This window comes from Micrasema longulum, unplaced genomic scaffold, assembly GCF_059751315.1.
Source record: "Micrasema longulum isolate JH-2025_06_02 unplaced genomic scaffold, ASM5975131v1 h1tg001523l, whole genome shotgun sequence".
In the NCBI taxonomy this organism is placed as follows: domain Eukaryota; kingdom Metazoa; phylum Arthropoda; class Insecta; order Trichoptera; family Brachycentridae; genus Micrasema; species Micrasema longulum.
In genome coordinates this window covers 1-14075 of record NW_028278706.1, presented here as the reverse complement: position 1 = coordinate 14075, position 14075 = coordinate 1, and the positions used below count along the sequence as shown (strand labels likewise).

General features: G+C 32.2%; 1 protein-coding gene across 1 annotated transcript in view; it reads left to right on the top strand.

The window, feature by feature from the left end:
* LOC148275050 (adenylate cyclase type 3-like) overlaps window positions 1-4357 on the top strand; it is a gene marked incomplete at its 3' end in the record, with an annotated part of 98509 nt that extends 94152 nt beyond the window's left edge. The window contains exon 6 of the mRNA XM_088236222.1: window positions 4219-4357. Within this exon, the coding sequence (XP_088092348.1) occupies window positions 4219-4357 (139 nt within the window). The remainder of the gene's footprint in view (window positions 1-4218) is intronic.
* Between the last annotated feature and the right edge of the window lie 9718 nt (window positions 4358-14075).

The window sequence follows — 14075 nt, the reverse complement described above, 5'->3', positions numbered from 1 at the left end:
TCCAAGCTCAGGTCTATAAAGAGTTTGGCTACTGTCTAGAAGGCGAGAGTTTACATTTTTCTAAATCTTCCCCTCCAAGCCCAGATCCATAAAGTATCGGGCTATTAGGTAAGGGGCGAGCTCTTTAACATCCTCAGGTTTAACCAGTGGTTCCCCGAGGATGAGGCTCTTTTTATGATGTAAAGCATCACATCCACATATAATTTGTAAAGGTATTTCCTCATCTGCACTGTAGAACCTACATCTAGAAGTTTCGGAAAGGTTCATTCTAGCAAGGTGTTTGTTCAATCTGCAGTACCCTGGGCGGGCTCTTGTGATAATCCTCACTTGATTTCGGTTGAACTTTATTAGGTCGAAGGCAAACCTTTGCGAATACCCATTTAATAAACGCTTTATAAATTCAACAATGTTTGATTATGTCCAAATGCTTGCAGACAGGCTGGATTTCAACCCTAGGGAGTTGTTCGTATTTAAATTTATTTCAACAGAGAGGGAAAAAGTTTTTGAGATGGGAATATGGAAGTCTAGGCATTTACAGGGCTTATATCCTGTCATCGGCTGGTTTAAGTGGCCACTTTACACACTGTGTAACATTCACCATTCTGCCCTTTTCGAAAAACTTTTTCCCTCTCTGTTGAAATAAATTTAAATACGAACAACTCCCTAGGGATGAAATCCAGCCTGTCTGCAAGCATTTGGACATAATCAAACATTGTTGAATTACTACCTGGTAAAAGAAGAAGTGTAAAAATTGGAAAATTGTTTCCAGGCGTTGCCTAGTAGGTGATTTGGTTCAGCCGGATGAATCTCACCCACGTGATAAAGGTTTCAGCTCTTTTACTTCACAAAAGTCAACAGATGGAAGAGTTGAGGAAATGTGGATGTTCAAACATGGGCAGAATGGTGAATGTTACACAGTGTGTAAAGTGGCCACTTAAACCAGCCAATGACAGGTCATAAGCCCTGTAAATGCCTAGACTTCCATATTCCCATCTCAAAAACTTTTTCCCTCTCTGTTGAAATAGCTTTATAAATTCTTTGTTGCGATTCATTCCTATAATAATAACCAAAGTCAAAACTTTACGAAACGTCTCATATTATTATGCAGGCATGGAAATGTTATTTTGAATTATTCTCTACCATATCAATGAGATAACTATCGACGTGTGCAATTATGTTCCGTCAGATTGCTAAAATAATTGTACAGGAAATTTGGAAAACGTACATTGATGAGCTATCGCTTTCAATTAATCAACGCTGATTGAACATTTATAACAAATTGAATTAGAATAGCAAATATTCAACAATATTGTTCAAATATCACAATATATGAGTTTGTCCAAATGTTTGTAGACAAAAGACTGGATTTCACCCCCTCGGGAGTCATTAACATTACCAAATTACAACAGGGATGGAGAATACCTTCAAGTAGGGAATAAAGGTTTCAGCTCTTTATTTTATTTTATTTTATTTTACTTTATTTTATTTGGGAAATCAACAGTTCTACATACATATTTTTAGTAAACAAACAGATATAGTGTATAAACTCAGAAATAATAACAGATTTCCACATAGTATACAAAGTTAGTAAAGAAAATATTACATATCAAATAAATACATACAATTTATACATTTAAAAATGTTATTTTCATGTACTCAATAATCAAGGACTTTTTAAATATTTATTTTAAGAACATTAAATTACTGTAAATTGGGCGGGATAAGCACAAAAATGCTTAAAGAGAGGATAAAAAGGGGAGGGGAGATGTACATATTTATTATTATTATGTCTACTAAGTTACAAAATGCATGTTTGGTGTAAATTTTAAATCTGACAAAGTGATGACTCTTTAACTTCACTAAAACCAACAAATGGATGAATTTAAGAAATATGGATGTTCAAACATAAGCAAAATAGTGAATGTTACACAGTGTGTAAAGTGGCTACTTAAACCAGCCAATGACAGGTCATAAGCCCTGTAAATGCCTGACTTCTATATTCCCCACATTTAGGTATTTTCCATCCCTGTTGTAATTTGCTCAAATATCACTTAAATAATTAAAAAAATTATTCCATATTAAAATTCTTCTGCGAGATTTGGTTAATAAATTAAATATTTATTTTGGTTTTTTGTTATATATTATTATTATTATTATTTATAAATTTATTGCAAAAAAATTAATATGCATATTTAGTAACAGGAAATCTTTATAAAACCAATTAATGTAAAATGAAAACTGAGTGTTCTCTGTTAATGATAGTCTCCATCTAACATGGCTCAGCCATGTTAGATGGAGACTATCATTTCTAAGACGGAGATTTTCTTTATTACTCAATTGTTTGCGAATGCATATTAAATAATTTGTGCAAAGAAATAAACCTTGCACTTTTGAACAAATAATGTTGTAACTGATGTTAGTAAATATAACCTCTTACCAATTTGTAATATCTACTGGTTTCGAAACATACCCGCCTCTTTGTAAATACTCTTACTACACCAACACTCACCGTAGTATACATTATACAAAGTATTTACCAAAAAAAATATATAAATTACATGCAGAGTTGTAGGGTATACAATCACCACCGTGTCTGAATATGCACTAATTAGATTAATAATTTTTAGTAGTATGTTGAAGAATAGATGAGGGCAAGGGTTTGAAAAGGAGAGGGGCTAGAATGTTGAAAGTTTTACTTTTTATTAATTTTAAAATCAAAAGTGGGCGAAAATGAAATGATATTTGATTATGAATAAGAGAAATACTATTTTTTGAAGCTTCTTTTAATGTGAAACGCCTCTATGTAAAGTTTTTTTTTGGTATTTTTATGTAAAATTTTAACTCCTGGTCTCGAAACCAGAAGATATAAAAAAATGCATTAAGTGGTTGTATACTAATATTTACTAACATGATTTAAAATTATAAAAGCTAGCCTTTAGAAAAAAGGCAAAGTCACAAAATTCAATATTATATAATGCAGTAAAAAATGTTATGATATGGGAAAAACATTTATGAAGAAAAAAAGAAATCAAAATTTAAACAGAAGGTTATAGAATATATGTTAAACAACTTATGAATCAGACATTGTTATTATTAGAGAACACATACGAATATGTTTATGTGTGCCCTATTTCAAGATTCAAAATAAAATAAAAAATGTTTAAACACAAAGTTAATGCTTTTATTTATTTTTATTATTCATATTTTTTCTCTAATTATTAAACAAACTATAATTAATAATAAACATAATGTGACCTTATTGGAGTTACCCGTGCCGAGGACAAATACATTTGAGAATAAACAAAGAAGACTAACTTATTAAACAGAAATAATTAACGAAATGTTCAGACAGTTTTAAACACTACGTATTTATGTTTATAATTCATTTATGTACATCTATATTATTTATATTACAAAACACACAATGAAAGAACTAAAACCTAACATAAGCTATACACTTGTGGAGCAGTTGATTCAATATTGGTTTGGGCGAATGAGACAATCCATTTTACTTCTACCTAGCTCCACTATCCATTTTTTATGGCTTTTTTGAATATTTTCTCGTGACTTATTGTTTTAATAGATAGTGGAAGTAGGTTAAAGATATTTATTGAATAATACTCAAAATCCTTTTGTCCAAAAGTGGTATTAGTTTGTATTGGTTTGAATTGTCTTTGTGTTGAGGATCTAGCGATTATATTATTTGTAATGTAGGGGTTATGTCTTTCATTTGAGTAAGAGAAGTTAAACATAAATAATAAATAATGTTGTGTTGATGGAAATAATATAGACAGTACTATTACATCTTGTGCTTGTTGTATAATAATAATAATTTTTGGCTGATTTATAAAGCACTATGTATGTGAAAAATCACCTCAAGGGCGCTTTATAATTTTATACGTAAACTTATATTCTATCTTAGCTAATACGGCGTAATATTATGTTTTCTGATTTTAAAATTGAATGTTTGATAAGCGAAAGAAGTCAAATTTCGGTTAAGAGATGTCCTTTATACATATTATTTGACCTGACCGATTATGTATTAAAATATCCACCTTGCTTGTTACAAATGGTACTTATTACAATTTTTTGAAATTATTTCATACATTTTAACCCGTAAATTGATTAAATAACTGCATATTCTTCATTCACACAATGTTAAATTTTTGTAAGCTCATTTTGTATTGATCAGATTATATTATTCTTTCTTTCTTGCAGGAGAGTTCACATCTCGGAGAAGACTCTCAGCTATCTGAATGGAGAGTTTGAAGTAGAACCTGCCTATGGAGAGAAGCGTGAGGAGGCACTGAGACTGGCTGGCATCAAAACTTACTTCATCTGTAAAGTCAACAAACCGGTAAAGAACATTACTTGATTAATTAAATATATATGTTCAATATTGTAAGTACACTGTAAAATATCAGACACTAAAGTATGATTGGGTATCTTAAACTTTATCATATTAAAGGAATAACAGGCAAATATTTAAGATCCTCGTGTGAAAACTTTAGACCTTTTTGCAAATACTCAGACCGTGAATATAAAAACGGCAGAATTTATTCATTTTTTAACGCAATTATTTTTTTCCTTGTGATTTTACCCCTACGATTATTAGTTATTAATTAAATGAATTCGATAGAATCTCACCCATGTCAGTAAAGGTATCAGCCCCGTTACTTTGCTAAAATCAACAGATCGAAAATTTAAGAAATATAGACATTTAAACATCCTGCATATTGGTGAATATGACATTTGAAAAGTGTTTTCATAAAACTACCAACGACTGGTCATAAGCCGTGAAAATACTAAGATGAATATATTATTTTCTAAATAAAACAAAATAAATGTGAAAAGCACGTGCTTTTATCTCTTTACATTATTTTGCATATTGCAATCCTACTCGTACAACATAGTTACGCATTCACAACTCCTGTAACATGGGTAGTAGGTTTGCATACACTGGTATTCGAACGCAATGCCCTTCCGATATCCCTCAGCCACTCGCGCTTACCCATTGCCCCGCGAGACCCTTAAATTTGTAATCTCCCTTTAATTTTGGCCTTAAAAAGGCAGATTTCTAGCTCCAGATGTCTGAGTTATCCGGATCGTCTTCTAACCTTTCTGCTTACCTATCTTCTTGGTACTTTATGGTAAAGACACCTTCTCAGGGCTTTCCTAACGAACCAGCTTGCTTTTCTTATCTGGAACTCTTTGTTTCTAGGCTACGCTTCGGCTCTCATCCTGTACGGTTATATTATACTGGTAAACCTTGCTAACCTAGTCGCTTGCCTTATTTAGCACAACCGGGTTCTTGGTTAGATCTATAATTTGATTAATCCAGATCAAAGTAATTGATCCCGACTCAGCGAAGTTCAAATGCTGGCTGTTAGGCCCTTTCGCTAACTTCTAAATACGGTGCGAGGCGTCTGTTACTAGGAAGAGTTAGTTTGGCTGTCCAAAACACCACATGTTTTGGCCACCCGGAGCCATAAATCAACCCCGTGTGTTGAACAATAACTCCACCGCCTTTCAATCTGTAAAGTCAGTGCTTCTCAACCCGTGTAACCAACGATATTATATTTATTTAATTTCCTAGTGCTTGTAATGTGTGTATGAACTGTGAAACTCTCACAAATGTTAATAATTTTTTTTATTTATTTAAAAAATATTTTAAATTTATAGAAGATAATGAGTGTTTCATTTAAAATTTACAAACCTATTGCATTTATATTTTTTTGTATTTTTCCCATCTTTATAGTGAAATTTGTATATTATCTTGAATTTTTTAAACACATTATTTATTTTATCAATAATTTCATTCATGAAAAAAAATAGTTTTTCTTGGAAATTCCATGCCAAGGAATACATTTAACAATTTTATTTGAAATTAACTTTTTAACTTTTTTAAAAAAAAAAGTAATATATTTGTGTTATTTGTATTATATGTACATGTTGGTAATATAGAATGCAGCACATAATTTATTTTTTTTAAATTTAGATGTTTATTGACAAAGAACTAAATAATACGTTAAAATTCAGTTAATAAAATATATAAGAAACACTACTTCTTTGAGAAAGAACACTTCTTTTTAAATTTGATAAATTAAAATTCGACAAAGTTAATAAAATAGAGTTCACATTTTTCTTATTTTTAGACAACAAACAGTTTTTTCTAGTTAAAATTTTATAAATAATTTATAAAATTCAATAAACTGATTATATATGATATGTATACATTTTACATGTTTTTTGACCAAGAACAGTTTTTTCAAAATTTTTTATTTGATACAATAAAATTTATAAAATATATTCAATAAAATTCATTTAATAAAACATACTTTTTTTAACGAATAAAATATATATTACTAAACAGATAGTCGATTAATATTATTTTTAAGTGCATATTGTTTTTGTACCTGTATTTTGTTTTTTTTTAATGTATGAATGTGAAATCTCAGTAGGCGATAAAAAAATATCTTCTGATAAAAAACCGATTATCTATGGTTCTGTAAATTATTTTTAAACAGCTTTTTAACAACTTTACTTTTATTTTGTGAACATTTAAATTCATGCAGATGAATTCATTTGATACATTTTTGTTTGAATAATAATTTATCGACATTCAACACGGTTTTATTATATTTCAAATATGCAAAACAGAGCTCATCAGGACTGTCACAGAAGACTCGCGTAACACTTATTCAGGGGACGAATAATTTGAGTCTGATCTATATTCAAGAGCTTCTTCCATCCTCAGGTTCTGTAGATGATGAGAGAATTAATTATTCAGCATTTATTTTCGAAGCTCTCACTTGAATGTTGAGAGTTACTTTCAATAGAGCCGCATAAAAAACAATCACAGTTTCAAATAAGTCAAGTTAAAAATAAGCCAGCAAAATAAATGGGAAAAGATGAGATCACGTCCAGACTACAGATTCTCCGAAAAGGAATAGGGGTGAGTATTGGATTACAGGATTTAAAAAATATTGAGCACTTCAAGTAAAGGACTGTTATTTAAATAGTTAATTAGGTAATTAATCAAAGCGAGATTATTATTGACAGCTGTTTAAATTTCTAATTTTTCATAATTATCTACTTTTAGGCCTCTCTAATAAATATTTTAGACATTAATTTAATATATTATTATTATCGACTGTGATTATTATATTTGAGGTGATTAGCTTACATATTTTTAATATAAGACGAATTTTAATTTGTTGCAACAGAGACGAAAAACATTTAAAAAAAGGGAATATGGAAGTCTTGGCATTTACAGGGCTTATTACGTGTCACTGTCTGGTTTAAGTGGCCACTTTACACATTGTGTAACATTCACTATTCTGCCTATGTTTGAAAATCCGCATTTCCTTAACTCATCTATCTGTTAACTTTTGTAGAGTAAAAGAGCTGAAACCTTGATCATGTGGGTGAGATTCATTCGGCTGAACCAATTCACTTACTAGGCAACGCCTGAAAACAATTTTCCCATTTTTATACTTTTTTATTACCAGGTAGATAATTCAACAATGTTTTGAGTATGTCCAAATGCTTGCAGACTTTCTTCCTAGGGAGTTGTTCATATTTAAATTTGTTGCAACACAGACGTTTTTTTGTTGCAACAGGGAACGTTTTTGGAAATGGGGCCTAGAATTCAAATCATCCCGTCTATGCGCTTAGTATCTGTGAGACATGTTGTAATCTTACTCCTTTGTATTATTATGGTTATTTTTTTAAATTTCATAAATACACTAAATTTCTTTGTCAATTTTTAAAATGTTTAAATGGGGGCTAGATTTCTTACCGTCTATGCGCTCTGTAGCTGCAAGACGTGCTGCAACCAAGCTCCTATCTCTTATAATTTAAATTGGAAACGAGGTGAAATAATATCATTAGTCCATACGCTCTGCAGCTAATACGTGCTGGTATATTTTTTTATTGTACAGCGCGGGCAAGCTGGATTTTTTTTATACGAGATGGTTTATCAGCAATATTTTGAGTAATTTGTTTCAACATGTTTTAAATTTATTTCATTAACATAATTAGTCAGAATCAATAAAAACCAGAATCGAGATAGCAAGACTAACCTTCTACAAAATTTAGAAACTCTTGTGCAACTGAGGTCTGAGACTAAGTACCAGATGGAGAGCAATAAAATCTTATTTATTGCCAGTGCTGCAAGATGGAGTGGCGGTTGGACCCTCAAAGTCTCAACGATGAACAGAATCAAAGTCTTCGAATTTCGGTTGTGTGGAAGAACGCTTCAAATCTCGTGGACTGAACGCGTCTCCAACGAAGCTGTTTTAAGCATCATGAACAATGAGAGGGCGGAGTAACAGATCACAGTCAAAAGTGGAAAAGTCTCATACTTTGGTCACATTCCTTATGGATGGAAAAAAGCATCACGGTCAGAAATCTTAGACAGTGGTCCGGTGTGCCGGATGCAGCAGCGCTGATTAGACTGGCCAGGATCGTGATGAATTTAGAATGATGGTCGCCAACCTTCGTTAGGAGCGGTAAAAGTAGAAGAAAAATGTAATTAGAGATTTTGATGTTTAGAAACATAAAATGCTACCCACTTGTATTTTTCACTTTATTATGAAATGTATTTTCGTGTTACCTCGAACAATTTTGATTATTCAATTACGTTTTTTATTCATTGTAACATGTTTATTTTACCATAAATGAAAACGTTTTGCATTTCCTGCTATTGTTCATTTTGGTACAATAAAGTTCAAAGCGAAATTGATACTGTTACTTTTGAATGTAATAATAGAGTACAATATCCACGCCATGTTCTGCCTTCGGGGTAAGAAAAAAACAATACAATGAAAATACAAATTGAAAAAATGTTTGAATATCACAATAAACCTTAAATAGAATTTAAAGTATTATGTATTAAATAAAAGACTGCTATAAATCTTGCTTAAAGCTACTAAGGATTTCTTTTTCAAATTATTTTTTAAATAAAACAATTAGTATTTTGGTATTTGGTAACTAAGCTCAGTATATTTATGTAATATTGAGACAACCCCAATAGGCCCAGAGACCTACCGGCTGTGGGTTGTCCAAATGTGGTCCTGTCGTGGGCCTGGAAGCACAGCAAAAAGCAATTGACCACCACTATGCGAAGGAACTACTTAAGGGGCACTGGCAAAAGTTTTCTTTTGGCCTGATGAGACTTAACCGAAACCAAGTGAGGTTTATGATAAAAGATTGTAGATTAAATACTTGCCAAAATGAGCTTTTCTCAAACACCTAGATTTAGGTTCTGCAATGCAGATTTTAAAAGACCTAAGCACATTCTATTTGCACATAGTGAATTTGATGCTTTATATCACAAAAGGTGCTGCATCCTCGAGGGGCCACTGGTTAAACCTGAATAGTATTATATATTGTTGGCCTCGTTGTGTAATGGTCAGCGCGTTTGCCTGCCATGTAAGAGGTCCCGGGTTCGATTCCCGACATGGTTGATATGAAATATTTATTAAAAAGAGTGTTTTCACACTAGAATATTTCATATTCCCTGGACCGGTATATGCAACAAAAATTATCAAGATACGATGCGATTGGTTATTAATCCAGTGCCTTATGTACCACTGGGTGCGGTAAGAAAATAATGACGATGAATATAATATAATATGTTCACGTTTTGTTACAGAAAATATTTTTTAAGTTTACAGATAACTAAAGATAACTCCCTGTAATCGGGGTTCTTTGTGCGGCCTCGTGGTGTTATGGTCAGGGCGTTTGTTTACCATACAAGAGTCTTTGAGTCGTCTTTGATTTTCGGCATGGTAAATACGAATTGACAGGCGCCGTGGCGCAGTTAGTAAGACGGTTAACTGTGAAACTTGCGTCGCGGGTTTAATTCCCGCCAGTTGCAAAAAAAAACCCAAGAAAGATTTTTTCTCAATTGGTCTGGATGATGTGGTGTATTTTTCAGTACCAACTTCCATATCCCCTCTCTCCCACCTGCCGAGAAGCCTCTTAATAGAGGCTAAGCGGGTTGATCCTTAAAAAAAAAGAATTTATTAGAGTGTTCTCACAAAAAAATAATTCATAGTCCCTGGACTGGTACCTGAAGCGCAAGACTGATTATCTTACCTTCATATAGTAAAAATGATCAAGATTATCTTCGGTTGGTGTACCAATGCAGTGCCTTATGAATAATTAGGTGCAGGAAGAGAATGATGATGACGGTGAATCGGGGCTCTGCATTGGAAGATTGATTTTCTTGCCTTTATGTATCAAATGATGTAGACATGCTGAAATAAATTGATGCACGGGTGAAATTAAGTACTTGTATGAATAAGGGTTGAAGCTAGAAAAAAAAGGCAAATGGAATAGTAAATAATATAAAACGATGATTACTTTTTAAGTCACATCTTTTATACAACGCAATCTCACAATTTTAAACTTTTAAAGTAACTTAAGAATAATCACTTCAATATACAGTATGTATATATTTATTTATTTATTTTGTTCATTAACGCCCAAAAGGCATTTACAAAAAATAAAAATGAAATACATGCTTACATACTAAATAATAAACAGAATGTACAGAAAAAAATTGTGAAATTAGTTAAAAAGGATATGATAAATAGTTTTACAAAGTAAAAAAAAAAAAAACAATTATAACAAAGCTATGCAAGAAAAAACAGTAAGGATATAAACAAAAAATGCAAAGATATAAGCTTATGAAATAAATTCTGTAAAGCAAACATTATTTATATAAAGTGTTACGGTAAGCAAGAAAGACATTTTTAAGTTAAGTTCATAAACAAGCAAGCATATATTATCAAGAAAAAATAAGAAATAAAAATTTGTATCTATGAAATGCGTATTTGTCAATACTACAATGCAATTTGATATAATAGTAAAAAATAAAAAACAAGTATAAGGTAATAAAAATAAAGAGTATTTTTTTTTAATTTATGGAATTAAATTATCAATAATAGTTTGCAGCTACAAATAAACTTGATATTGTGGACTTTTAAGATGGTAAAGAACTGGACAGAATGTCTGCAGCCGTTCCATAAGTGTTACCTAAGTGTAACCTATGCAGTCTCGGTATCAATGTATTGTTTTGTTGGTTGGAAGAAGTACTAGAGCAATGAAACAATAAAGTACTCCTAGTATACTCCTACTAATATATTCGTATATAAAGTAAGTTTGACAATATATTTAATTATTCAGAGCAAATTTAGAGTCCCTTAAGTCGATATAATAAGCTTTTCCATCAATTAAGGACAAAGGACACCGAGAGTTTATCGAAGACTTAGTAATTAAACATCAATTAAGTAGTTTTACGCTATAACTGACGTAAAATTAGCTAGTAACTTTGATATAATAGCAACTCTTAAGCTAGGGTTTCCTAGGACAGCGGTGCCCGCATTTTAACGGCCGTAGTGAACGGTGATGCGGTGGAAAGCCGTCGTAACGTCGACTGGAGAGTGGTTTCCTAGGGAAACGGTGTTAAATGGTGTTGATAAAACCGTTTTCCTAGGAAACTACACTCTAGTCACCGTTACGATGGCTGTCCACCGCATCACCGTTCACTACGGCCGTTAAAATACAGGCACCGCTGTCCTAGGAAACCCTAGCTTAACATAGAACTAAGGTTAATTAGTTTAAAGATAAAATAAAATGTAAGCTAAATACTTGTAAAACTTTTTAATTTTTTTTCTATTTATTTAATTGTAAAAGTACACATGAATAAAAAATAAGAAACATTAAAAATAAATAAACCAAATAAATACAAAAACTTCACCAAGCCACTTTTTAAAGCCTGCTGGTGAAGTTTACCGATATTAATATTAAGCCTTCTTATAAATAAATATCTACAGAGATAATGAACATTTAAGAGAAGGTAAATAGAAGTGTAGGCATCTACAGGGCGTATGACCTGTCAATGGCTGGTTTGAGTGGCCACTTTACACACTGTGTAACTTTCACCATTCTGCCCATATTTGAACATCTGTATTCCTTCAATTCTTTCATCTATTGATGTTTGTGTAGTTAAAGAGCTGAAACCTTTATTTATGCGGAAGAGATTCATCTAATTGAATTATTTCTCCTACATACTAGGCAACGCCTGAAAATGTTATTTTTTCAATTTCTATATTTCTTCATGGACCAGGTGGATTTATCAACAATATTTTGAGTTTGTCCAAATTTTTGTAGACAAGGACTGGATTCAACTCCCTGGGGAGCTGTTTATATTAACATATTACAACAGATGTTCAAATATGGGCAGAATGGTGAATGTTACACAGTGTGTAAAGTAGCCACTTAAACCAGCCATTGACAGGTCATAAGCCCTGTAGATGCCTAGACTTCTATATTACCTTCTGTTAAATGTTCTTCATCTCTGTTGTAATATGTTTATATAAACAGCGCCCCAGGGAGTTGAATCCAGTCCTTGTCTACAAAAATTTGGACAAACTCAAAATAAAACATTCAAGTTTGTAAGTGAAAATTCTTGATGGAAGTTCATTGTAATTTATTATATAAATAAAACACGAGTGATACTTTAATCCACAAATTTGGAATATCCAGTGACCGGTTTCATCGTTTCATCGTCCCTTTGTTTTTCAGAAATCATTATTTACAAAACCACACTCACGAAGGATGGGACACCAACAATAAAATAAAATACTTAAACTCATTAAAATAACATTATATCCATTCATTAGTTAACCCATAGAAAATTTGTCGATAATGATCCTTAAGATAAAAATAACTTTATTTAGTTTACTTACATATAACTTTGAATTATGTATCCTCACCTCTGTTCTGTATAAATACATTTAACTTTTTAATAAAGATACCAGTCTCGAAGATGTCGCGAAAGCGATGAAACCGGTCACTGGATATTCCAAATTTGTGGATTAAAGTATCACTCGTGTTTTATTTATATAATAAAACTCAAAATATTGTTGAAATACATATGAATCAAATTTAGAGAACATTCATATAAATACTTTTGATTAAGAAGCCAATATCTAATTACAAAATGAAATTAGTAAAATGAAAATCAATGTTAATTGTGTTATGTGTAGCCCGATAATTATATTTTGTGGTCACGTTCAATCGGTAAATTAATAAATGCGCTAGAAAACGGTAACAAGTTGTGATAGGGCCGAGTTCAAATCTAAAGGTCAAACCGCAGCAGAGCGTCAGTGCGCTGCACTGCGCGGCGTGTGGCAGCAATTCGAAATATTTTTTTCACTGCTTTAAGTTAAACGTACTGCTCTAGAGCTGCGCGGCGCTCAATAAAAAATTTTGATGTGCAGCGCCGCTGTCGTGTGGTTTGACCTTAAACATCTGATTAAGTGTCAGCGATACTGATCAATTACTTGACCATTATCAAATTTGCGCCTGATGCTGCTTGACAAACTAAGACAAACAAACTTAGGTTTAACGTTTCCAAGTGTTTGTTTACGTCCTTCACGCCCAAAATACTATATTTTTTCGCTACAAACGAACGACCAGAATCTGCTACGAACATCGAGTGTTAAGGATCTGGGCGTAAGATTTGTGAGCACCCTGACATTTCATGAATACATAGAGACAATCAGTGGTAATGTATTGAAGGTGTCGGGATTTGTTCTGCGTACTGTCAGAGTTTTTGAAGTTTTTGTTTTCTAAGAACTCTTTACAACTCCTTGGTGCCATGTAAACTCGAGAGTGGCTCGATGATTTGTGAGCCACATGGAATACTCTCTTATGATATAGAAAACCCAAAATAAGTTTTTGAGATATCTCAACATGATAGAGTGCGGGTATTATCCTTGGCTCTACCTGCCCGAGTTTCTTCAGGGTATGCCTGGCTACAACAGTTAAGAGACTAACAGGAATGTGTATTTGACTACACATTTTTATCGATTGTTGCGCAGTATGATCGATAATTCTGAGATTATGATGAGAATTGGTTTGTATGTTCTTGATAATAATCCCAGACAGCGTCATTATAGGTTGTTTCATATTCTGATATACAGGACTGACCTGCCGATGGTTATGCTTGTTAAAAAGGCTACCGCTATGCAGAACAACATTGCTCTGGATGTTGATCA